We start from the raw sequence: 25,340 nt of genomic DNA on the forward strand, positions 1-25,340 counted from the left end.
TTTTCGGTTTCTTTGCGGTTCTTTTTTTTGCCAGTTGGCTAGCTTTTCCGGCGGGTTTCACCGCGGCTCGTTTTTCTATTTTCATTTAAATTAGTCAAATAAATAAGATTTTTCCATTTCATCCATTTTATTCAGGTTGAAGCTTCCAAAGGAATTCATCGTGGAAGATGTCAGGCTACGTTCGTTCATTCATTGGCAAAGAAGATACGCCTGGCTGGGATACGTTTTATTCTTTTTTCCTGTTTTTCTCTGTAATTTAACATTAAGTAAGAATGCTCACACGCACATACACACAATTACATTAAGTAGCTATATAGGTAGGTCAGATAGGCATAATTTTAATTGTAGGTAGGATAGATAGGAAGCATCCAACACTAATGTAGTTGAATAGGTAGGCAGCGTAAGTTTATCTCTTCTATTTTTTCTCGCACCCACATTACACGCATCAGCCTATTATACACACACACACACAAACACATACATAAACACATATTAGTATTTGAGCGTTATTTTATTTTCATTACACATTCTAATTTATTATTACTAAGGTTGAGAGTAATTTAATTTCATAGGTAGTTAAAAGCAATAATTTAATTCTAGGAACAATCTTGTAATTTAAATTAAATAAACGCTGTAAGTGTATCGAAAGGTAAGTTAGTTATTAAGTTTTACATTATTATTATTAGGTTGGAGCCCAAGGCATTACGTAGGTGGTGGGGTGGGTGCCGAAAGGCCAATGAATTGGGCTCTTGAGTTTTGTAATTTTAGGTAAGCTAGGGCCATAATGTAATGAATAGGTAAGTTAAGGCTACGTTGTAACACACACTCATTAATAGATTTAGGGTTTAAGTTTTATATTACTAAGTTGGAGCCCAAGGCATTACGTAGGTGGTGGGGTGGGTGCCGATTGGCAAATGAATTGGGCTCTTGAGTTTTTTTGTAATTTTAGGTAAGCTAGGGCTTAATTGTAATGAATAGGTAAGTTGAGGGTACGATAGCCGATAGACTCTGAATTTCGAAGTCTGTTGTCAGAGGTAAGCCTTGGTGGCCAGTGGTGTATCGGCAATGGTTTACTATCCGGACGGCAATGGTTTACTATCTGCACGGTAATGATTTACCATGCGGCACGGCCATAGTCTACTACCCGCACGGCTTCCGGACGGCAAATGGTTTACTATCCGCACGGCAATAGTCTACTATCCGCACGGCAATGGTTTTCTATCCGGTGCCCTGGCTGTCGGTGAACCTCTGTGCAAGGAGTAAGAATGAAGGGGGACTTTCGACTATCGTACCATTAACAATTTAATATAGATTAGTTAAGGTAATTGAATAGGTAGATAGGATTATTTTTATTAAACAATTTGAGATGCAGGCACCGCTAAGCTTTCTGATGAGAATCTATTCTTTTTCTATCTTTCTCCATCAACACGGGCTGTGTTTCAACAACAACCTCGAGGAGGACTGGCACCAGTTTTGGAGGACAACGTAGGAACCGGACCGCATTCAACATTCTGCCTTTGTCGAATGGACGACGGTAAGTTTTTTTACATTTTACTTTATTATTTTAAAATTTTATTTATTTGACATTATTTTCATTTTATAATTTAATTTTTTTTGCTTCTAAGATTCTAACATTCATTTACTACTACGCAAATAAAAAAATTTTGTTCACAGAATGATGAGAGGTGGGCAGTGGTGGGAGTCAGCACGATTTAGATGGTGGTCTCATGATGATTTACATATGATGATGGTGGTGTAGGAAGAATCAGCTCGTTGGCTGTTCGACTGACACTCTGAAGTTTGGATGGTATTTTGTGTGCCGACCAGATGGTGGTGGTCGGTGCAATGGAAAGTACAGTAACGACGATTTTTGAAGTAAGGTTTAGTTTCGTTTTTTATTTTTCTCATTCGTTCATTTTATCACTCAACCTTTTAAATTATTCTTCTATTAATTGATTCGTTAATTCATTCTATTCATTAATTGAATAATTGATTTATTAATTAATTAATTCATTCACTCATTCATTCAACCAATTATTCAATCATTCAGTTAATCATTTATTCGATCGTTCCTTTGTTCCTTGATTTACTAATACGCTATTAAAAAAATGTCTACAGAATGATGAGAGGTGGGCTGTGGTGGGCATCAGCACGTTTCAGATGGAGGTCTCATGATGATCGTTCCGATGACAATTCGAAGATAACAACAAAGACGGTTTTTGAAGTATAATTTAGTTTCTTTTTTATTTTTCTCATTCATTCATTCATTTTATCACTATCTTTCAAATTATTCCTCAGTTACTTTATTCATTGATTCATTCTATTCATTCATTAAATCATTGGTTGATTAATTAATTAGTTAATTTATTCATTCAACCAATCGTTCAATCATTCAGTTAATCATTTATTCGTTCGTTCCTTTGTTTCTTGATTTACTACTTCGCTAATTAATAAAACTTGTCTACAGAATTATGAGAGGTGGGCTGTGGTGGGCGTCAGCCCGTTTCAGATGGTGGTCTCATGATGATCGTTCCGATGACAAATCGAAGATAATGTTAAAGGTAAATTTGTTTTTGTCTCATTGTACCTTTGAAAGTACTCGAATTTGAACAAAGATTGAGTGTTACCTCAAAAAGATAAGTTGCCTATTTTTTCCAATTGCTTGTTTTTTATTTTAGTGAATTTTTTTTTTCAATTTATTTTTCAGTATCCGGTCAAATTCATTCCATCGATGCGTGTCAGATGATGGTCGGTGCAATGGAGGTTCGTCGGTAGTGAGTGAAGTTTCTGGAGAGTGCGCGCCCGCACATTTACATACACACACATCAATACAACACATACATACACAACATCTATTCATTCGGTGTCGTTGTTGCTATGTTTCTCTTCAACTTTATATTTTCTTTACCGTGAACCGGGTTTTAATTTAATTCATAGGTAAGTTAGGGACTGAGATGAGTTAAACAATTGTAGGTAGGCTAGGGCTTAACATTAGTTAAAAAGCTTCAAGTAAAATAAAAACGCTAAAATATGTTAAATAAAATACTTGAAACATCTAAAACGAGAAATACAAATTTGTAGGTAAGTGAGTTGAGTCAATGTTTATAAGTAAGCTAGGGCCCTGAAAGTAATTTTATTATAGGTAGGTGACCGACTATTATTCTTGCGACTTCTTACTAGTTTTGTGTGATGTGTTTGTTTTCGCTTCACGACACCACACCAACAAGACAAACTACATTTCATTCTCGTCGTCGCCTTAAATTGTACCTTTTTGAACAATCTTTTTAATAATGTCTATTTATTTATTCATTAAATGTTGACTGGTTTCTAGTTTTTTTAAAAATTGGTTATGTAATTTTTGGATATTTCTTGATTTACTTTGTATATATGCATGTATAAATTATTTCTGTTTAGTATGTTGATTTAGTCATTATGATATGTTGTGAACTGTTCTTACTAAATGTTCATGTTACGTGGTTTATTATCCTTCGAGAACTTCTAAGGAGTGTGTATGATAATAATAATAATAATGGATAATAATTATTTTTATCGGTCGATATTTTGTTATATTTGTTTATTTAAAATACGAATTTAAAAAAAATTGACATTTTAAAATTTTAATTAACCGTCACTTTTCATTTTTGAATGAATTCAAATAAAAGCAACTACTGTGTTTTTCTTTCTTTACTAAAATCTCGAAATTGTTTGTAGATCTGTACGGTTAACTGTTCGAGTTTGAACAGGCCTTGCAAATTTTTTTTATTTATTTTTGTTTTTATTTTTGTTTATTTGGTTCATTCAATTTAGTTGATTGATTGGTTGATTGATTGATCGGTTGATTGATCGGTTGGTTGATTGATTGACTGACATTTTCTGTTTTAATCACCTTAACTTTTAGAAAAAATCATCTACAAAATTGTGAGCTAGCAAAAAATAAATGTACAAGAGAGTTGAAATATATCCAGAACATTTCAGCGTTTTATTGCTTCCGATGAATGTGATGCTAATGGCTGAAGTTGAACTTAGACTGACTCAACTCTCATCTCAGTAAACTTGAGAGAAGAATAATAGCTACGGAATGTTTGCCAGTTAACACCGTTAGCATTGGAAGATTGTCCTGCTTTGAAGTAGCGACCGTTGAGACAGGCTGTCCAGCAAGCGTAATACCACCACGCACCTTGGTAGACCTGCGCACAGTTGTATCCGTAGGTATCGTGATCGCTGTCGTATGTGGTGAATGAGTGGTTGGCCATGGAGTCGCCTGTTTGATTGCGGGAAAGTATTGACGTAAATATTTAAACCATGACAACGGTTCAGAAAAGTTAATTATTTTCATGTAATATTTTGTCAAAAGTTTGAAATGACCAGCTGTTCCACTGTATTTTCCGATGTTCAGAACGTAGTAAGTATCTGGCGAGCCAACACTGAATGAATCATAAGCTGCACACGCCACCTTCCCTTCGAAATCCTCCAACACGAACAAAACTTTGTACTTTTGGTTGGACGTTATGCGGTGGATGTTGTCGTTTCCTGGTTGAAAAGTTTTTATGCAGTTCACGTTTGCGCGATTAAATGAAACTAACCGATCCAAAATTCTTTCCTCGAGTCGCCAAATCCTCTTTCATAATCAGTCCAGTTTCTGTAAAAGTTCTCCGAGCCATCCATGCGACGCTGCATAACCTGGCGAGGTTGAATGAACAAATAATATCACATCAACACAGTACAGTTGCCAATGTTTTCAATCGAGTTAAAAATTAATTATTCGCATTAAAGTATCAACATTTTTCTTATTTTATGTCCTGCATATTTTGTAAAATTATTAATATAAATAATGAAATGAAATATTTTTTGTACCTAGTTATATGATACACCAGGATTGAAATAACTGCAACCTACTTAAAAAAAATGAAAAGTTACAATCGTTACTAACAAAATATCTGTTGCTCTTGGAATACTCCGAACAAAAGTAAGCATTTCTGGGGTACAGATCCGCTGGAAGATTTTGTGATAAAACTTATAATTTTATTACAATCAAACATTATTCAATGAATTCTTTGCAAATTATTTTGTACGTCATGAATCCATCCAACTAATTAAATTTATTGACAATTTCTTGCAAATCACAGCTAGTAAGTCAGGGGTGCCAAGCATAATTTCAGCCAATATTGGTATTATAATCAAAGCTTCAAAATAAAACAAATGTCTGATTTACATTTGCACTAAACGTATTGTGTTTTATGATGTTACTCTATTTACATATTATAGTTAATTGTGACTGAGACAACCTCATTATGAATGGTTTCGAAATTTTAACTCGCCTGGCACATAGCTGGAGAGTTGTTCCACGCTTGGTCGGTCCTGAAATTTCATATCATACATAGAATTTATTAAACACGTCAAAAAATAAAATTTAAACAAAATAAACTTTCTGGTTAAACTTCAAAAAATTTTATCAAAATTATTATTAATTATGCAAAGTTTGGACTTGAAAATTTTCACCCCATAAAAGACGCAGAGATCCTCGGAGAGATAGAGTTGAGGAGTGTAGGAGAAGAACTGACAAAGAACATTTTCAGTGGAGTTTGTTTTGTTCCATCTGAAGTTGAATCCAACGCATGGAAGTGCAACTGAAGTTTCACACATCCAGGCACATTTTATAATCAACAGATGAGGAACAACCTCGTCGATGGGATTTTGGAATGTAACATTAGCAGAAGAGTTCCCATTCGTTGCATCCCACTTGCCGCATAGGTTGCGCCAACACAACTTTCGTTCGATTTTAAGTTTGAGGACAACTCGAATAAACTGCTTTTAAACTGGAAACATTTGCCACAGACGCTAGTGATCAAAAATAATTTTAAAATTACAATCGAAACCATTGTGCAACTGAGTGTTCAGTAATAAAAATGAAATAGGTTCAGTTTTATGAACTAGCGGTATATAATGTTTTATAGTATAATTTGCGAGTGCTTCAACGATGGATGCATATTGTATCTGCGTGTATGCACCTACCTGTATGTATGTATTAGACAATTGTGAGTACTATGCATCTATGCATGAATCTTTTGCCTGCCTGCATTCATGCCTATGAAACGAGTTTGCAATTGCGACAAAACTTTTAAGTAAAATGTTACAAACGATGTTATTTTAAAATAATATGATCAGTTGCTAGCTGCTTCAACTTGTCTTTAGAAAAATGTCGTAATGCAGTTCAGCTCTGCGTTGTGGCGATTTGGTCTGTGTAGTTACAGTTTTGAAAGTTTCAATCTAATTATAATTATATTCAATTATATTTTTTTAAAAATGAACGTTTTCTTTTTCATCTTCTTACACTTCTTACCATAAATGCCATGTTGCATTGTTTTCTCCTTGGGACTACCCCAAAAAATAAATTGCTTGAATTCTTAAATTGGGTGTTCCATCTGAATCTCTTCGTAACGGTACACACCCAAGCGTTTGTTTAGTTGTTTAAAAAACACGAATCATTTTCAAAATGTTCGTGTTCGGTTAAGACACCAACGGTTTCATTGAAAATAGAATATTTTTGGTGTGGTCCGATTAACCGAATTTGACGGAATCTCATTCTGCTTGCCCTCAACTCCCAAACTGTTGCGATACAAAAAATACGACTACAGACAATAATATGAGTTAATGTCCAATCGCCCCTATCTGGTATGGCTAGTGAAAACATTTTACGTGATACCTTATAACGAGACTGAAGTCAAGAACGAGATTCTTGGTCAACATCTGGTTTATTTTAACTCGTTCACACACTGCAATCTGCGCCATCACCAAGTCGCACACGTTTAGTTTAATTTTAACTTAGTTCAAATGTATTAAATGGCAGTAAAATATTAATCCAGTTCAAAACAATCTCTCTATTGAACATTAAATTGTAGGAATTGCTTTCTAAAATCATAAATATATTTAGTTTAAATGCAAAGAACTGTTAATATTTACAAATATTTGAAATTTAAAGATGAAAATTTTAATGGAATTTAACCAGAACATGTAAAGAGTAACGATTTCAAAGATTGGTCAGAATGGAAGATAGAGATCTGAGATTCGGAGTACAAGGAGGAAAGTGAAGAAAGAAGGATCATAAACGAAAAAGGCCCAGCGTATGAGTGTTTGAAACGCGTTCGTATTATATATTACATCGACGTTGCTGTTCATGTAGATGGAATTTGTCAAATATTTCGAATTTAGTCATTACAATAGTTAAGAAAGAGTTGAAGATATGTTTAAAAATAAAACAAAAACACCAACTCATTCAACTGGAGTAGATTCTCATTTGTCTTCAGATGGTTTAAATATCTCGTCTTGAAAACAAGTCAAAAAATACTAATTTATGAAACTTAATCTTCCACAAAAAAATTAAGAAATGTTTAACTAGAAGTTTCTCAACGACCGTCTATGAACCGCTGTTTATAATACTCGTTATATATGTTCGTACATAGAGTTATAAGCTTGTTTGTTTGCGTGTGTGTGAGTATGTGTGTGTGTCTGTCTGTGTGTGTGTTTGTGATACCATCATATAAACAAGAACTTTAAAGAGGAGGTCACAAAATTATGACGTGCTTTACTTGGGAGGTGGATTTAAAACTTGTGAGACAGTTCGTGATAGGAAGGAAGAGATAGTCCAAAATACGCGAATAAAGGTGTGACACTCTTTATGGAACGAATAACCTGTGAGCGATTGACCGTACAGTAATGTTAATGTTTCAAATGATAATATGATCTGAGTCTACCGCTAAAATTACAACTTCTAAAAGATAAAACATGACTTTGAGCCATTATGGTTGAAAATTTTTGAAAAACCAGAAAGAAATTTACCTATCCCATACCATTTCTATTATGTGCTGCTGTGTTCGTGTAGTAGTTATAGATATTTTTTAGTTGTGAACATTGTGTTACATTTATTTGTATAGATAAATTCATACTCTTGTATTTACACGATGTGTGTATAATATATGCACATATATGTATAAAGTAATTGACCACATTTTTTAAATGCCATTTGAGTTTAAGCATGAACTAATAGTTTTAATTAATTTGATTTTTTTAAATTATATAAAAAAATATAACTATCTTAATTTAATTTTTATTACAATAAATTTTAAAAATATCGAATGTATATTAAATGCGTTTTTTAAGAAACTAACGTAATAATAGCTGTTAAGTAATTGAGTTTAACTTGTTTGAGTGTGTAATTTTAATCTGATTTTATCAACCCTTCTCACATTTAAAAGTCAGTTTTTTTAATATTTTTTTAGAATATATTTCAAATATTACCATAATTTTGTTAATAAAAAGTCGTTATTTTGCCAAAATATTTGTACAAATAAATGATTTTTATAATAATGAATCCTAAATTTTTTACATTTACTTCTAACCTGATTGAAAATTTACTTAATTTTAGTCATTTTGAAGCCATAATGAGTGCCAAAAGAGACTTAATCCCATTGAAACTCTTCAAAGTTTACCCTACCTCCACATCCGCCATCACTGCGACTTTCAAACCAACTATCGCAGCTACAACATCCACAGCAACAACCACTGCTACGCTGAATTCAGACCGTGAAGTTGACGAAAGTTTACGTGAAACGTCAGGCAAAGCTGCTGTTACAGCGACTTCTGGGGCCTCAGTAGAACCACCAAAAACGTCAAAAAATGAAGAAAAGTTCAACGATTTGTACAAAGGACTCTCGCCAGTTCTAGCCGATTCAGACTCCCCTTTAGGTCTGCCCGAGCTGCTGCGAGAGGAAAATATTCATCGGGATTTGCACTCCCCGAATTTGCACTCCCCGAATATGCCGCAAGAGTTAATTCCTCGGCTTGTATTTGATTTTGAGGAGAACCCATCAATTTCAATTCATAATTCGCGAAGAAAAAATAAAATTGTTTATTTTAGCACGGCTGTGGGGTTTGCGCTCCTCTCTGTGGCACTGCTGGTAGGTTTCTTGGTGAAACATCTCCAAGATGAAGACAACACGTCGAACATGATGCAGACCAACTACTCACTGACAACTAATGAAAATTATTCTGAAATGTCATTAAATAAAAGTTATTTTGAGGAAATAACAAATTCATATAAAAGTCATTCAGTTACCATTTTCCCAATGAATTATTCAGCAACAACAGACTTTTAGGAACAACGTGAGAGGAATTACGATTAATTTGAAAATTATTATGCAGTGGCCAGTATTTTGAGCAATTAATTATTTATGATAGAAATAAATAATGTCAATGGAAAGTTTCAAAAAATAGTTACATTTAAATGTGATTTGTATAAATTCTCCACACATAACTATTTTAACACTGTGTGGGCGTGAGTAAGTGTTTTACCTTGTGATAAATTCGACCAAATTTCAAAAATGTATGAAGTTTTTATTTTTTTGTCAAACTTAAATGCACAGGCGAGCCTTTTAATGTAAAGTTTTTTTTAATGTTTTATTAAAACGTTCCCATTTGAAATAATGATAGATTAATAATTATTACCTAAAACATGGATTAATTTAAAATTTAATTGTAAATTAAATAGAAATAAAAACTGATAATATAAAAAATTATTTTAAATATTTTTTGTGTCACGTAATAGTGTGTTTCATTGTATTTAATGGTATTTATTAACGTAATAAATTATTTTACAATGTATATATATGTATATATAATTATATATTAAAATTATATATATATATATATATATAATATGTATTTATTGCGTGTTACTCTGTAGCTTGTATTCTCTATAATGTCTATGCCAGAGCTAGTAGTACTAAAAATCAATGCAGTATCTACTAGGATGGGAAAGCCTAAATTGTTGGAACTTCAGTCGAAAGATTAGTAAATGTCACCAGCGAAATATTTTTATTTCTTTGTTAAGTTAAAACCAGCGTCTATCTATATATCATGCTTTCATATCTATCTATATATCTATATCATGTTATCATGCTTTGATAGCATCGTGACATTTCCTTCAATTGAACATCAATTTCTATACGTATAGATAAATTTTTTTCAAATTTCTATTACTACTGTTACTACTACAACTACTGCTACTACTACTATACCACTATACTACCACTATTACTTCTATTATTACTACTGCCATTACTTCTACTACTACTACTACTATTATTACTACTGCCATTACTTCTACTACTACTACTACTAAAATACTACTACTACTACTACTACTACCACCATTATTACTACTGCCGCTACTTTTACTACTACTACTAATAGTAGTACATCTACTATTACTACTACTACTACTACTACTATATTATTACTACTACCTATACTGCTACTATTACTACAATTACTACTATTACTATTACTAATGTTAATTCAGCTACTTAAATTTGGTTGCTACTACAATTACCATTGGCATTTTTCTTGGTACTAATATATCAGTATTATCATCAAACTATTACGACTGCATTTGCAAATTGATATAGCCTACTGTTGTCAGTACAGCTGAAACTATAAATCTAAACTTACACGAAGATTTTGCCAAATTTATCTTTGACCTTGACATCTCAGGCCCATGTATTTGAATGTTCACAGAACGTTCTAACATTAGCAACACTACAGATGAGATGTTATATGTTTGGAGTTATTGGTAATAAATTATTTTATCACTGACTTTTCAAATTACTTCGTTTTTACAAATCTGAATAAGATATACTGAACTGTTTTAATAACGACTATTTGAAAATATTTGCATGAAGTGGTCTTCAACATAAAGAGGTTGGCCCAACAATTAAAATAAATATTTCTTTTAACTATTTGTTTCAATAATAAATTGTCAAAAAGAGCATGTTTCAACTTTTTTGTTTTCATGTAAGTGGAATAAAACCTGTGGTGTTAAAAACAGTTGCTAATTGTACAAACGTTGGAATGACGAAATAAATGTCCATGAAATGAAGAATTGCTGTGAAGCTTCGAAGTTTTGCTAGAATGCTTGTGACTAGTTTTCGGTGAACATTGGTTAATAAATAATTTTAAACTAAAAAAATGAGAGTTGATGATCGAGCCTGGTGACGAAATATTTCGCGGTCATTTTTTTAATAAAGAGCAGAGAGCGAGTCCAATCGCTACTGCACCAGCAACAACAAGGCCTGCCGTGACTCGAAGGTTCATATCATTGAACCGTTCAATAGCTTCCACTCTGGATCTCATTTCGTCAAATTTCTTAAAAAAAAGTTCAATGCTGTCGCGATCGTCAAGTCGCTCCTCTATCACCACAGATAACTGTGAGCTGGATGAACTGCTGGTTACTGGAGCTCTGCGCAAACTAGCTCCTGGTTGGATTTTCTCTATTGGCGGGATTGCGTTAGTAACAGTTTTTGCAGAAGAGGCAGCAGTAGTTGCAGACGGAACAGCAGCGGTTGCAGTGGTTGCTACAGCAGCGTCGAGGGACTGAGGAACATTTTCTTTGACGCTGCCCTTCATGGAACACTTTCCGGAATGCGTGGGCGGCGTGTTTCGAGATGCCATCTTGGGATCGTCGGGCTGAAAGTCCTGTTGAATTAGGTGGTTTGGGTTAGTTCATCAGTTGAATTTGTGCGTTCATTTATGCAGTTGTACGCACACATGGTGATTATTATTATTCATAATAATTTTTTAATTCGAAATAAAAAGAAATAATTTGACAGTAAAATATAGTAAAAAAATATTTAAATGGAATGAAATTTTGTAAAAAGTACTGAAATGATAAAACATACAGACATTTTCATGATATTTAAATCAAACAGCAGCCATTTATTTTAACTTTATTAAATAAAGTGTCAAAAAATTTAAAAATTAAATTGAAAATTCTTAAAATAACCTCTTGTGGCAATGAAATCAGAAACTTTTGATATAATTAAAAGAAAAGATTTTGCCGAAAGCAGGGTAGGTGTTACAATTAACGTTGCCAGATCAAAATACTTTTATCCAAATAACAATTTCCCGAATGAGGTTAATTTTCCAAAATTTTTATAGATTTTTTTTTCACAAAATTTTTCACAAAGCTGAAACTACGTTAAATATTAACATAAATAATTAAATTTAAAGTACCTATGCATACAAATATATTTATATACACGCGTGTGTGCGCGCGTGTGTGTGTGTTTTCGTGTGTGTGTGTGTGTGCGTGCGTGTGTGTGCGCGCGCATGTGTGTGCGTGTGTGAATTTAAAATAATGAAATGTTAGCAATGATAAAAAGGCTGGTCATAAAATTATAATATAACAAATACTAATAATAATAAATAAATAAAAAGAATAATAATCACAACTGCAGTAGAATAAATGTATAATGTTGATAATGTTAAAAGCAATAAGTAAGTTTATTTGTGTATTTCAGGATAGTCGGACCGTATATTTTAACCATTAGTCGTGCCAGTATGTTATTTTTTAAACTTAATGAGTTTCAATGTGACATTCGGCTAAACACCAACGGTAATTGTAAATTGACATAATAATAATTATGACAAATTTTTTTTAATTATTTTTTATCATTATTATCATGGCAATTCAATGAAATACAATACACACAAACACACACACACATAAACACGCACACGCACGCACGCACACGTACACACCATTTTTTGGATGTAATAAGAAAGGATCATTTTCATTTTACAATAGAAGAATCTTAACATTTTTCCATTTCGAACTAATTCTTTCACTGCTATATTAATAATTATTCATTGTTGTTTTATTCTTCGATATTTAAAAAAAAATTATCGATTTAATTTCTTATTGTCAACCTTTCGTATCGTATCGTATTGTATTTATGTTTTACGTTCAGTTTAGTTCAGTTTTTCTGGAAAGAAATTTCTACGGGTTTTAGAAAACTGGTAAAAATAATAAAAAAATATCTTTTAGAATCAGGGTGTCGGATGAAAAATATCCAGCTCCGACCGACACCGAACCACGACGACCGACGACGACCGATACCGAACCACGACGACCGCCACCGATTCGCTGGTTAGAACGGCATGTGATTGCCACACAACTTTTAACTAAGATTTATGGTATGGAAGAATTCTTGGTTAGGGCAAGCGCAAGTGCAGCGGCAAATCTAGACACTAAACAGCTTAAGTTGGGAGGTGGGTTAACTTTTTCAAATTGTCCAAAAGTTGACATTTTATAAAATTGTTGCTTCTTTGACGCATATTTTGGCCACTTGTTTAATACTGGATATCCTTATTGTATTTGGTTATTATTAAACAGGCAGAAGCAACTACATACCGCATCACACTTTGACAATAGTATTATTAATATTAATAGTCATTATTATGAATAATGTCATTATTATAATCATAATCAAAAGTCTAATTAATGTTTTAAAACCATCAAAATTAATACAAAAACTACTTTCAAAATTGTCATATCAATTACTATCACAGAGAAAAAAATTGGAGAGCTGTTTTAAAATATTTTTGATAATAAATTAAACCGTTAAAATACAGCCACATTGAAACTCATTGACATGCATGCATTAAAAACATACAGTGTAGCTGTCAATAAGGAAGCAAAAAGAGTAAAATTTCGAACTTTTTATAAAAAATAAACTATTTTCAAAAATTTAAAGTTTGTTTTTAGTCTTTGAGACGCTGTGACCAAAGAACAAAAACCGTAATCGTCAACGCAATGAGGGTTCCCGTAGCAAATCCATAACCAAAGTCCTCCGACATCACCGAATCTGTACTCATGTTGAGCTCACGAGGGGCTACAATATCGCAACAAGCGACCTCAAATGAATCATCCAAATGAAACATCTGGGAATGAAGATGTCTGCTGCATGTGGTGCCTTTTTCCGCTACTATTTTTCGCCAAAATTTTTCCGCTTCAGTCGCCACTACTTCTCCCTCCTCGCTCATCATCTCTATAGCTTCGTCCGATTCTTTAGTTTGAGAAACTTCGACGGTTTCGAAGTCCTTTACTGGTATACTTGGTGTATACGTTTTCTTCCCAAAGTTGGAATCATCAAAGTCATCATCTTTAACAAATTTAGATGCAGCCAAGTAATATTCGAAGCCATTGCTAACAGTTTTGACGTCATTGCCACACAAAAAAATGCTAGCAGCTGCAACCAGTGCAGCGGTTGTAGCTGTAGCAATAGTTGATGCAGTTGACGCAGTAGTAGCAGAACTAGTCGTGGCATCGGCAACGGAAGCTGTAGAAGTAGCTACTGTGGAAGTGATAGCTGCGGCTGTAGTAGCTGTAAAATTACTTGCTGCAGTTGTGGCCGAAGCTGAAGAAAATATCGAAAAAGGAAAGTATCTGTCGAGTGACATAGCCTGTGTGAAATAATTACAGCAGTTCAATGCATTTAGTGGGGTTATTAAATTATAAAAACTCATGATTTAGGTACTGTAAATAAGTATTAACAATTCGAAACTTTTTTTTATTGAATTTTTATCTTAAATAGAAAAAAACTGAAAATTGATTTTATGAAAGTGGATAATATTTCACACAATATTTAACCATCATTCAAATAAACTTGGGAATTCTTTTATATAGTTTTAAATAGTATTAACGTTTAAAAATGTTAATTTGTAGAACATGTAGGTTATATACTAATTGCGCATTCAAAATTTTATCTTATATCATTATATTTATTACATAAATATTACAAAATTGACAAATAATGAATCTAACATGTAACAAAATTAACCTTCTTAATTTAGCAATAAAAAAAACTCGAAATTTATAAGTTTTCACAAATAAAAAGCTAAAGTCGACAAGTTTTTTTAATATTTCTTATTAAAGTCGTTCTGGATTAAATATTACTTTGAAATTATATTATATTAATAATAAATATTATTATTTATTAACATTTAAAAAAGTGACCAAAATATACTCCACGCTCTAAAACCTTGAAACGTTATGTTGAATATTGCTGTATAAATTAACACACACCACACATACACATCACACATACAAACACACACACACACAAACACACTCGCAAACACACCCACACATACACACACACACATAGATATATATATATATAAATTGATATATATATATATAATTTTTATATATGTTAGTGTATCGATAATTAATTGCTTATTATATTTTATTCTAGGATTGCCGCAAAGCCAGCAGGCCGAATTAAAATGAATAAATGAATATACTTAAGTAAGTCACGAAACTAAATGGAAGAAAGATATTTTCTAAAAAAAATAAATGAATTATTTTGAAAAGTAAATAAATTTATGAAATGAAGTGACTAATAAAAATATCAATTTAGTTCGAAATGGTGATTTGACGTAGTAGTAGCAGCAGGAATGAACTAGTAACATGAAAATATTCATCATTTTTGGTTCTGATAGGAAAGAGTTTAAATTTTGAATTTTTATTTCTTCCATAAAATACTTTTTCCAATAACTTTTCTACAATTATCAGTTTTTTCAGGTTGTATATTAATGTTTGCCTTTGGAAAATATCTTTCAACTTTTATAGAATTTTGTGGAATCATCCTTAATAACATCTTTTAAAATTTTATGTCTAAATCTTTCGAAACTTTCAACGACTGCATTTAAAAATTTTGATTTCACTTGTTCTTTCAATTTGCTGAGACATGAAACAACATTTGTGCCTGTATCACTGTAGAGATAAATATCCTGAAGCCCCACCAGAATCTAATGTGTATATGCACCTTGCTTGTTTCGTTATATCTTCAAATAAACAACTTCCTCCGATATTTCCAGCTGTCAAAGTGTTAACAAAAACTGAAAATATAACAGTTGACATGGTATATAAAATTAAATTTAAAAATTATTGTTTACCATGTTCACCAAATTAATTCAGCCTGAAGGGCAAAGTAACTGAAAAGCTGTCACGCAACGACCATGTTCGAATCCGAAATAAACCTCAACTTACAACTTATCGTGAGAATGTATGCTGCGTATGATTTTTGGTATGTTGCAGTGAATAAAAAAAATTTATTTATGGAAAAGTGATATAAATGGTCAATAAGAGCAGAACGTTTTAAAAATTTTACCAGCTGAAGTATTGAAATAGAGATGAAGGTATATTTATAAATTTGTTTCCATCAAACGTGCCCACCGTACCGTCCTCAGCGAGGTCGTACGTGTTATTAATGTTGGAATTTATAATAAAATTGATATTATTATTATTATTATTATTGTTTGCACTGACCTTTACAACAACTTTTTCCAACCAAGATTTGAATATTTCAATCTTTAAATCCAAAATTCCCATGACGTTTATTGACCTTTTCTTCATTCTCAACAAAAATCGCGTCTTCAACGTCATTATCCTTCGTAAAGATTTTAAACCATTTATAAAAGTTTTATTTTGAATATATCTCCTAAACAATTTTTGACTGACTGATTGGTGTTATATCAGAAGTTTCTACACAACAAAAAAGCTTTTCCATCCACTGTTTCAACCGCTTCAAACTCTGCTTTCATCTTCACTCCCCACAACAGAATCTTTGCTAGTCCGATATTGAAGTTATAAATGGATCTGTCGTTAAATTTCGACATTATCGACATGGCTTTTTCTTTTGGATGCAGGTACAAAAACTCGATTTTTGAGTTAAATACGTTCAGCCAGACATAATGACCAAAAGAGCCAAAAATCTTGAGAAAAAAATATGCTATTTAAATACATATACGGCCCCTCAAAGGTAAAATAGTTCTTAATGCGACTATCACAGCAAGAAGTTTACCGACCCCTGTGTCTCAAGGTTGTTAGGTCAAAGAGGTAGAACCGCTACGATGACTACTTAAATTGAAGTTTTCGTTTAAGTATCTATCCACTTATCCACTTAAATAATTGTAATTAGGTTTTTATGATTCGTACTTCAACTGTTTTAAAATGTATTGTATAAAGATGTAAAATAAATCATTTTTTTATTTCTTTTAAAAATTTTTTCATTTGAATGAGTGGTTTATCGTTAAGTTTGCTCTACTTTTTTTTATCATATCCTAAACTTATTTTTTGTTATATTTATAATGCTTGTTGAGTTCAATGCTTACAGTTATTGATATTTTGCTAGTTAGGTTCTAAACTTTCTCCAAATTTGTTTATTTAATTTTTTTGAAAAGCATAATATAATAAATATCAAATTTAATTAATTAATTCCCACATTTATTATGAACAACAGTTTTACAGACATTTAAATGAAACCTTATCACATGCCCCGTTTTCATAATTTTCAAATTTATATAGAAAAATAGTCTTTTCATAAAATTATCGACATTTTAGTATAGCAAAAATCATTAAATGCTCTTTACAGAATGCAAATATCTATATTCATCTCAATTTACTAATGTTTTTATTAACAAATATATAATCCTCAACATAGAGTCCAAACTCAGGTCGCGAGGTGGCAATCTCTTTATGAAGATGGAAATTATTTTTGTTCATGAGGTCGGTGTATTCAGTTTTAACTCCATGACCGTACTCAACGGATAAAGTAGATATGGAGATTTCGTCAAATGGGAAGGATTTCAGAATTGGGACTTCGAAGCCTTCCACGTCCAGACTGAAATAGTCAACGTGCGATCTGTTCAGAGCGAGTAGCAGAGTCTGTAGCGGAAAACACGGGACTGAGTTGATTGACGATTGGGTGAATTTGGACTTCAAATTCTTGTCCACAATTCTGCCTGTCCCTCCAGCCTCGTCATTGAAAGTCATCTGCTTCAACAATTACCACAATGTAACATCAAAAATGGAGATACTTGAGTTTGTTAATATTTTCAATGAAAATTTATTTTATGATCAATTTCAATTGAATTATTTAAAACAAAAAAACGGTACATGTATAATTGTAATTTATAACCTGAGAAACGTAGTTATCTGAGCCAAGACAAGCGTTAATAGACCAGGAGTTTCTGTTCTTACCCATGAGTTGAGTGTAGAAAAATGCGTCAGCCTCCACCAACAGTCCTGTCCACTTTTTCACCACTTCCAGATAAATTGAATTCGATGACCTCTCCCCGTCGAGACCACCAGCTTCTACAAAAAAACCATTCGTCTGAACATTTCAACAAATTCGGTTATATCAGATCTATATTTTATTATTTGAATCCACAAAATAATATTCGTTGTACCTTATTTTGTAAAATGATTTCAATTTCAGTGGTTTGTGGCGTTTTCATGAGAGGTCTTGACATTTTGACCATTATCTTTTCACTCGGCGGGTCCATGACCTCTCTCACAAAATCAATCAACTCCTTGTCTTTTGAATCTGCTTTCCGTCTTAATAATTCATTAAATTTGTTCACCTGTTGGTCGGAGTAAGTGAAGTAACCTAGAAGTCGTTTGTTGAACGGTTTTTTAGTGTTCTTTATCGATTTTTCAGTGTTCTTTGCGGAAGATAATGTTTCATGCCAACAGTTGCTACCGACTAACAAGTTACTTTTGTAAATATACTGAACAGTCATAAGAACTGCCAAAATTGTTACTAATGAAAAGACGTACCATCTGAAAAAAAATTTCATTAAATTTTTTAAATAGGAAAACACATTTTTCAAAAGTCCAGAATAGTTTAAAAAAATATTTTTTACCTATATTTTGTTATCATCCTTTCAATGACTAGACTGTTTATAAATATTCAAAACAAAATTAAACGTCCCAACACAACTCAGAACTTTAGCTTAGGGAATATGTAAACTTTGGTTGGAATCAGCAAGATTGCAATAATGTTACATTAACACAGGTATACTATATATATTTTGAGTGAATTTGGTCACACTGAACAGAAGTTTATACCTGTAGAATAGAATAAAACTAATAAAAGAAAACGTGATATCTTTCTTACTTATCGATGCAGACGAACTTCAAACAATAGTATTACATAAATAGTTATACAATATAGACAGAAATGTGAATATATATATATATTAATATATATTTTTTTAATATGTATGTTTATTATATATATATATATATATATATATATATATATTAGATTAATTGGATATAATTAGATATATAATTAGATATAAGGCCATTAAGTATACAATTTTCATTAAATTCTATCGTTGTAGTATTATTTATGAATTTTTAAATTTAAATTTTTCTAATAAATTTATTATTTAGTTAAGTTTATTAATTAAATTAACAAAATGTTTTATTAAGGCTTATAATTTAAAAATAACATGTTAAAATAAAAAATAAATTAATGAAATATATTAAATAAAAATTAATAAAATTAAAATAGTTTAATTACAATAAAAAATGCTACTTTCGGCAAAATCACGATCACAGGCGTTCTGGTTTGAAGTACAGTTACAAATATTGTTACTATAGTAACCAAAAACTATAAACTAATTTAAGTGTTGACAAATAAAACTTGGATATATATAATATCCATGAATTAAAATATAAATACCTATTTTCTCTCTCTCTCTCTCTCTCTTATTTTCTTTCTTTCTCTCTCCCTTTAAATATGTATTTTAAATACATATATAAAGTACTTAGTACTTTTAGAATTTTAATGATGATCGAGCGTTGAGCTTAAATTTTTTAACCATTCAGGCTGACTGTGATGGGAATGATTATATAGAAAGAGAGAGAGAGAGAGCTGTCAGCTTTGGGAGATGATCATTGTTATACTAGGTTATAACATCGTTATAACAACATACATTAACAAGGATGTATGTATTCAGCCAGCGAATGAGTTCATTGGCTAGGTAATTTATTTTTTATCTTGGCTGCGTGGTTAAAAATACATATGCATGCATCTACTTAGGTATGTTTTCGTCGATAATGATGACACGTAAATAGAATGAAGAGCTGCCAATAGGAGAATGAGAAACATTTCGTCGATCGGTTGGGCTAATGCTGTATCAGAGATTGAAATCTACAGCAGATGTTCCTTACAATCTATGGATGGCAGTACGTCTATAATGAAATAAAAATAATTCACCTATTTGTTAAGCAACACGTTTTAAACAAACTTTCTCGATGGACTATTTCTATCTATATTATCCTTTGTCAGCTTTTAAAAGTTTCAATTTAGGTGATTTTTTTAAAAAAAAGGTGGATTTTTAATGAATATTTGTGCATTTAGATTTGCACAAAACGACACCATAGGTGGGTTAGTATTGGCTTATATAGGATAATCAGTTAATGTAGGTATGCATGTCTGTATGTATGTATGTATGTATGTATGTATGTATGTATGTATGTATGTATGTATGTATGTATGTATGTATGTATGTATGTATGTATGTATGTATGTATGTATGTATGTATGTATGTATGTATGTATGTATGTATGTATGTATGTATGTATGTATGTATGTATGTACGTACGTACGTACGTACGTACGTACGTACGTACGTATGTATGTATGTATGTATGTATATAAATCTCAACTTCAGGCAAATGTATCAGTAACCCAGTTATTTCAAATGTATTTCAAATCATCATCAATTTTGTCATTCCAGCCACACTTCACCCATCCATGCTCCACGTCAATTCAACTCTACCATACATACATTTAGCAATCATCAAATTTTTTAAGACGATACCGGGTACCTATTTGCTATTTTTGCACCACGGATTTAGACAACTATTAGGGAGGGGGCCAAAAACCTCTCCTCCTACCCCAGACAGATGTCTTTCAAATTGGAAATTCAATCGAAATCAAACTGAAGTTAACATGCATGTTTTGACGCGATAAATTGTAGGATTTAATGTTGCCATCTAACGAGTTTAATTTGAAAAAAATAGCTCTTAGTGATTTTGCTACATTGGTACTTAAATAAGAAAATATATTTACATTGAGCAATTAATTTATTTCAATGAGAAAACATTATTAGACGGTTTTCTTTTACATACTGACTTTAAAATGTTTGAAAATGAATTGGATGAAAAGCCGATGATTTGAAATGTGAATCACCTTTTTTAAGAATAATTTCTACAGAGATACGACTCAATACAAATTTTAAACGCTGGCACTTAACCGATTTGTGCCCGTATGACCATTTTTTTCGACTATGGCTACCACCTTATGAATTTTTTCTAAAAAAAAAATTGCAAGCAACCTTCTTTATATAGAAGTTCTTTTGCATGAAAGTTTCAAAAAATTAACTATAACTAAAAAAAAATCATGTTTTGAGACTAGGTAATTTTGGGGCTAATATTAATTTAGATTTCTATGTTTAGGTGTTCTTCTCTATCGACATAATTTTAAGAATTTTGAACTTAATTTGAAAGTATAATTAATTTCTTAATAAATATTATAATTACGTTCTTAAAAATTATTTGATTTTGTCTTTACGACAATCTTGAAAAATAAAGGTAAATTTTGCGAAGTTTCATGACGTAAAAAAAAAACATTTTACTCATATTTGAACAACTTTATTGAAAACGACAAATAAAAATTGAAATACGTTATATCTGGTCATCATTAATTAGAAAGAAATTCAAAATAACATTTCATGGTTCAGCCCCAAAAAGCATCAACCTACATAGGTAATGTAATTTAAAGGTTTCAATTAATATGCTAATTAGTGAGATAAATTATTAAATAATATCTAATTATATTCTAACAATTTCTCCCAAAACAAATTTGATTAATAATAATACAAATTATATTTTTTGTAGTCTGGTTACATAAATTGCATATTGTAATATTTAAGAGCGAAGTGATCATTCAAATATTCGTGTTTATGTAAAAAAAAACAAATTGTTTAAGTTTATTGGAAAAATAACAAAAGGTTAAACTAATCAAGAAAAAAAATATTGGTAGCAAGCAACAACAGTTCAAAAATTATAAAAATAGAGCCTCGTTTGTACGTATATGCAGCACTCGTCAAGCTAGACTAATAAGTAATCAAAGCTGTTTGCTGGACATTGAACGACAGAAGAGGTTGAATTTGAATACATAATGCAGCAAATTTTAAAAGAAAATCCTTTCAGTTTCAATTTATTAATCTATTTGTTTGTTTATCTAAAAAAATTATTTTTTTTTATCTTTAAATAACAGACAAAATGCGCAGAAATTAATAAATTGAAAATATGATCAAATGTTGTGAAAAAAAAGTAGAAAAAAGAAATATAGGCGGGAAAAGGCAGGAAGTGAAAAGAAGAAAATGAAAGATGGAAAATATAAACATGGTAAAAATATATATAGAATAAAAAAGATATTGGCGGGATGGGGAAGATTTAAAGTGGAAAGCAAAAATAGGAGGTTAAGAAACAAAGAAAGAAAGAGACACAGAAAGAGACTGAAAGCAAGAGAGTAAAAGAGAGAGAAAGAGTGAGAGAGAGAGAGAAAAAAAAAGAAAGAAAGAGAGAGAGAGAAAGACAAACAAAAAAGGTAAAAAACAACAAAAAATTGAAAAAGGAAAATGGAAAAACGCAGACCTAAACAGAGCAGAGGGAAAATTATATGATCAATTCTGCACTGAGGTACATACAAGGTATAGGGCACGCACACAGAAAATTAATTTGAAAATCAAAAACTATAGCGATCTATCGAGGTGAAAGTAGCGTCAAAAAAGTTGACATTCATTGCCATTTAATACGTATAGTAACTCTGTAGCTTACTAAGAAGACACTTTTGAATAAATGATTTCATTCCTCATTGAACGAACACGAACAAGTCAAATATTCCTTACTTATAATCATTTATTAAAAACTTTTTTGGTAGAATATTTAAACAGGAAAATAAACTTTCTTTAAAAAAATAAATAGTTCATCATTATGAGCCTTCAAGCCTTTAAAAATTTAGTAAAATAAATCATTTTTAGTGATAAAATTAGTAGTAGAACAACATCAAAATGGGTTAATAACAACATGAAAATAACAACATCGACCAACAAGCGCTTAACTGTTTTCTCAAAAATTCCTCAAAAATATAAAATAATAATTCTTCTTTCACGACGCACCGGACCAAAACGACAACATCCGGTTTACCCACCACGACTCAACAGACCACGATAAGACAGCAGATTAAACTTGTTGCATCTCTTTCGTCTCCTTGTCCGGCTCTTTATCAGCGGTCACAGTTTGCTCCCTTTCGATTGTGAAGCAGCAGAAATCTTTGGGCGAAGCGTCCTTGGCGAAGATCACCTCGTAGAGTGTGGCCGCAATCAGACCGCCTAGAATTGGTCCGATCCAGTATACCTGTTGTGGTGTCGATGGGTTAGTTATTCAGGGTCGAAATAGTGTTTAGGGTCTAAATGGTATTTGGTGTCGAAATGGTTTTTGGTGTCGAGATGGTATTCTGTGTGGTGAATGCCGAAATTGTGTTCAGTGCCAAAGTGGTATTAAGTGATTACGAAATAGAGGATTTACTGTTGCGAACAACAACAACAATGATAACAATAAAAATACAACTTTAGAAATCAAGCACATTACAAAACAGCAACAATATAAATATTATTAAACAGTTGCAACAGCAACACAACTTTAGAGATCAAATTCATTAAGAACAACAACAACAGCAACAACAAAGGAATAATAAATAAGGACGACAACAGAAACCGTCCCACAACAACATGTGGTAGCAGATGTCATGTTTCGTTGTCCAGAACATCACAACAACACAACAACGTCAGAATAACAACACAAACAACAACACAATACAAAATAACAATTTAGACAACAACACAGACAACAACACAAATGCCAACAAACCAAGAACCAGCAAACCGAAACAACAACAACAACAACGTACACAACAACAATAAAAAACTTAAATAGCAGCAAACAACGCTAACAACAACACAAAACCTACAATTTATCTTACGCAATGAATCATTCACCTCAACAACTATATCTCTCATCACCCTTCACAAACAATTTAAACCATTAAAACATCAACTTGTGTTTGTGTGTTTGCATGCGTGTGTCTGTGTATGTATGTATGAGTGTGTGTGTGTGTGTAGGTGGTGTGTGTGTGTGTGTAGGTGGTGTGTGTGTGTGTGTGTGTGTGTAGGTGGTGTGTGTGTGTGTGTGTGTGTGTAGGTGGTGTGTGTGTGTGTGTGTTGTGTGTGTGTCATGTACACATGTTATCTCAGTAAATCACATACAAAGGTAAGTGTAGTTCTTCATTGTTGCACACACAGACTGCCACCTATACATTATATTATGGGCCTCCTACGCAAGAAGATGCTGTATGGTGTTCATGGAGTCTCCATGAATGAATGAAATGAATGAATGAATGAACGAACGAACGAACGAACGAACGAAAGAACGAACGAATGAATGAATGTATGAATTAATTAATAACCACAAGAAGGAATAAAAAGCCAATGAATGAACAATCGAACGAACAAATAAATGAACGAATGAATGAACAAACAAACGAATTAACGAATGGGCAAACAGACAAACGAATAAAGGCATTAATGAACAAACAAACAAATGAATGAATAAATGAACTAACGAACGAATGAATGAATGAATGAACGATGCAAATACTGACAACTGTTACAATTAATAAATATGTATCTCAGAAAATGTTCTCAAAATATTTGTAAAAAAAAGTAATATTTATACCAAGGATTTTGTATTTTTTATAGCTCAGTCAAGGTCAACCTACTTAAATATTGGTTGAATGATCGTCTTTCTGTGATTGGTTCACTCTATATTATTGTTATTTATTACTCTTATTATTATTATTATTGTTATTATTATTATGATTATTATTATTATTAGTTTTTTTGCAGTTTTTGTTTATAAGTATGGCTGTATTCAATTAATAATAATAATAATTATTTTTACTATTATCAACTATTTGGTTCGTCTTCCTTTGTTATTGTTATTAATTAATTAATTAATATAATTATTATTCTAGTTATAATTATTTTTAAATAATTAATAATTAATATTACTTCCATTTCCATTATACAATATTATAAACTCTAACTTAATTGTTTAATGTTACCACACACGAATTTTTGTATTTAGACAGTCTTTAGACGAACTTTAGACAGTCTTTCAAAGTATTTAGACAGTCTCAGTTCCAAATCTCCATATGGTTTTATAGTGTTACCCATGGTTGCACGGTTGCAGATGCTTGTCTATGGCTGCATATTGTTATACACTTCAACGCATTGGTATAGCATGTAATGTTGATTACTGTGTAATGTTGTAATACATCATTGCGTATGGTTATAAATGGTTGCGTATGATTACAATTGGTTGCGTATTGTTACAATTGGTTGCGTATGGTTGTGAATCGCTGTTATATTGTACTGTTATAACTCTGAATCTTCTTTTGGATGTTCTTTTCTTCCTATCTTTCAAGTGTTAGTAAAATTGTTTTACACTTCTTTTTGATGGCAGTTCGTTTCTTCTTGAGGTGCGGATGTTGTTTTAGAATCTCAGTGGCGGTGATGA

At 31.8% G+C, this 25,340-nt stretch overlaps 6 protein-coding genes across 6 annotated transcripts in view; 1 reads left to right on the forward strand and 5 right to left on the reverse strand.

The window, feature by feature from the left end:
* Positions 1-4,022: 4,022 nt before the first annotated feature.
* Positions 4,023-6,789, reverse strand: HELRODRAFT_176469 (hypothetical protein; the record flags this gene model as incomplete). The annotated part of the gene is made up of 6 exons (XM_009023830.1): positions 4,023-4,261; positions 4,366-4,530; positions 4,584-4,680; positions 5,500-5,766; positions 6,341-6,428; positions 6,704-6,789. The coding sequence occupies 6 exons, from the start codon at positions 6,787-6,789 to the stop codon at positions 4,023-4,025; spliced, it is 942 nt and encodes a 313-aa protein (XP_009022078.1).
* Positions 6,790-7,572: 783 nt separating this feature from the next.
* Positions 7,573-9,331, forward strand: HELRODRAFT_192761 (hypothetical protein; the record flags this gene model as incomplete). Its single annotated transcript, XM_009023831.1, has 2 exons — positions 7,573-7,616; positions 8,423-9,331. The coding sequence occupies 2 exons, from the start codon at positions 7,573-7,575 to the stop codon at positions 9,150-9,152; spliced, it is 774 nt and encodes a 257-aa protein (XP_009022079.1). The 3' UTR covers positions 9,153-9,331.
* A 1,279-nt stretch (positions 9,332-10,610) lies between these two features.
* On the reverse strand, positions 10,611-12,042 carry HELRODRAFT_192762 (hypothetical protein). The gene is made up of 2 exons (XM_009023832.1): positions 11,837-12,042; positions 10,611-11,529 (listed from the first exon to the last, which is right to left on the reverse strand). Exon 2 carries the CDS (start codon positions 11,503-11,505, stop codon positions 11,065-11,067), a length of 441 nt encoding a protein of 146 aa, XP_009022080.1. The 5' UTR covers positions 11,506-11,529; positions 11,837-12,042; the 3' UTR covers positions 10,611-11,064.
* Positions 12,043-13,097: 1,055 nt separating this feature from the next.
* Positions 13,098-14,878, reverse strand: HELRODRAFT_192763 (hypothetical protein). Its single transcript, XM_009023833.1, has 2 exons — positions 14,676-14,878; positions 13,098-14,298 (listed from the first exon to the last, which is right to left on the reverse strand). The coding sequence occupies exon 2, from the start codon at positions 14,293-14,295 to the stop codon at positions 13,597-13,599; it is 699 nt and encodes a 232-aa protein (XP_009022081.1). The 5' UTR covers positions 14,296-14,298; positions 14,676-14,878; the 3' UTR covers positions 13,098-13,596.
* A 2,412-nt stretch (positions 14,879-17,290) lies between these two features.
* On the reverse strand, positions 17,291-18,563 carry HELRODRAFT_176473 (hypothetical protein; the record flags this gene model as incomplete). Its single annotated transcript, XM_009023834.1, has 4 exons — positions 17,291-17,674; positions 17,820-18,014; positions 18,091-18,463; positions 18,547-18,563. The coding sequence occupies 4 exons, from the start codon at positions 18,561-18,563 to the stop codon at positions 17,291-17,293; spliced, it is 969 nt and encodes a 322-aa protein (XP_009022082.1).
* A 6,701-nt stretch (positions 18,564-25,264) lies between these two features.
* The window catches only part of HELRODRAFT_176474 (hypothetical protein), a gene marked incomplete at both ends in the record, with an annotated part of 4,732 nt that continues 4,656 nt past the window's right edge, over positions 25,265-25,340 (reverse strand). The window contains one exon of the mRNA XM_009023835.1: positions 25,265-25,296. Within this exon, the coding sequence (XP_009022083.1) occupies positions 25,265-25,296 (32 nt within the window). The remainder of the gene's footprint in view (positions 25,297-25,340) is intronic.

Source organism: Helobdella robusta (assembly GCF_000326865.2).
Source record: "Helobdella robusta unplaced genomic scaffold HELROscaffold_38, whole genome shotgun sequence".
Lineage (NCBI taxonomy): Eukaryota > Metazoa > Annelida > Clitellata > Rhynchobdellida > Glossiphoniidae > Helobdella > Helobdella robusta.

Excerpts from the sequence above, each read along its gene's own strand:
- HELRODRAFT_192763 (XM_009023833.1), bottom strand. The coding sequence starts at position 14,295 with ATGTCACTCGACAGATACTTTCCTTTTTCGATATTTTCTTCAGCTTCG.
- HELRODRAFT_192762 (XM_009023832.1), bottom strand. The coding sequence starts at position 11,505 with ATGGCATCTCGAAACACGCCGCCCACGCATTCCGGAAAGTGTTCCATG.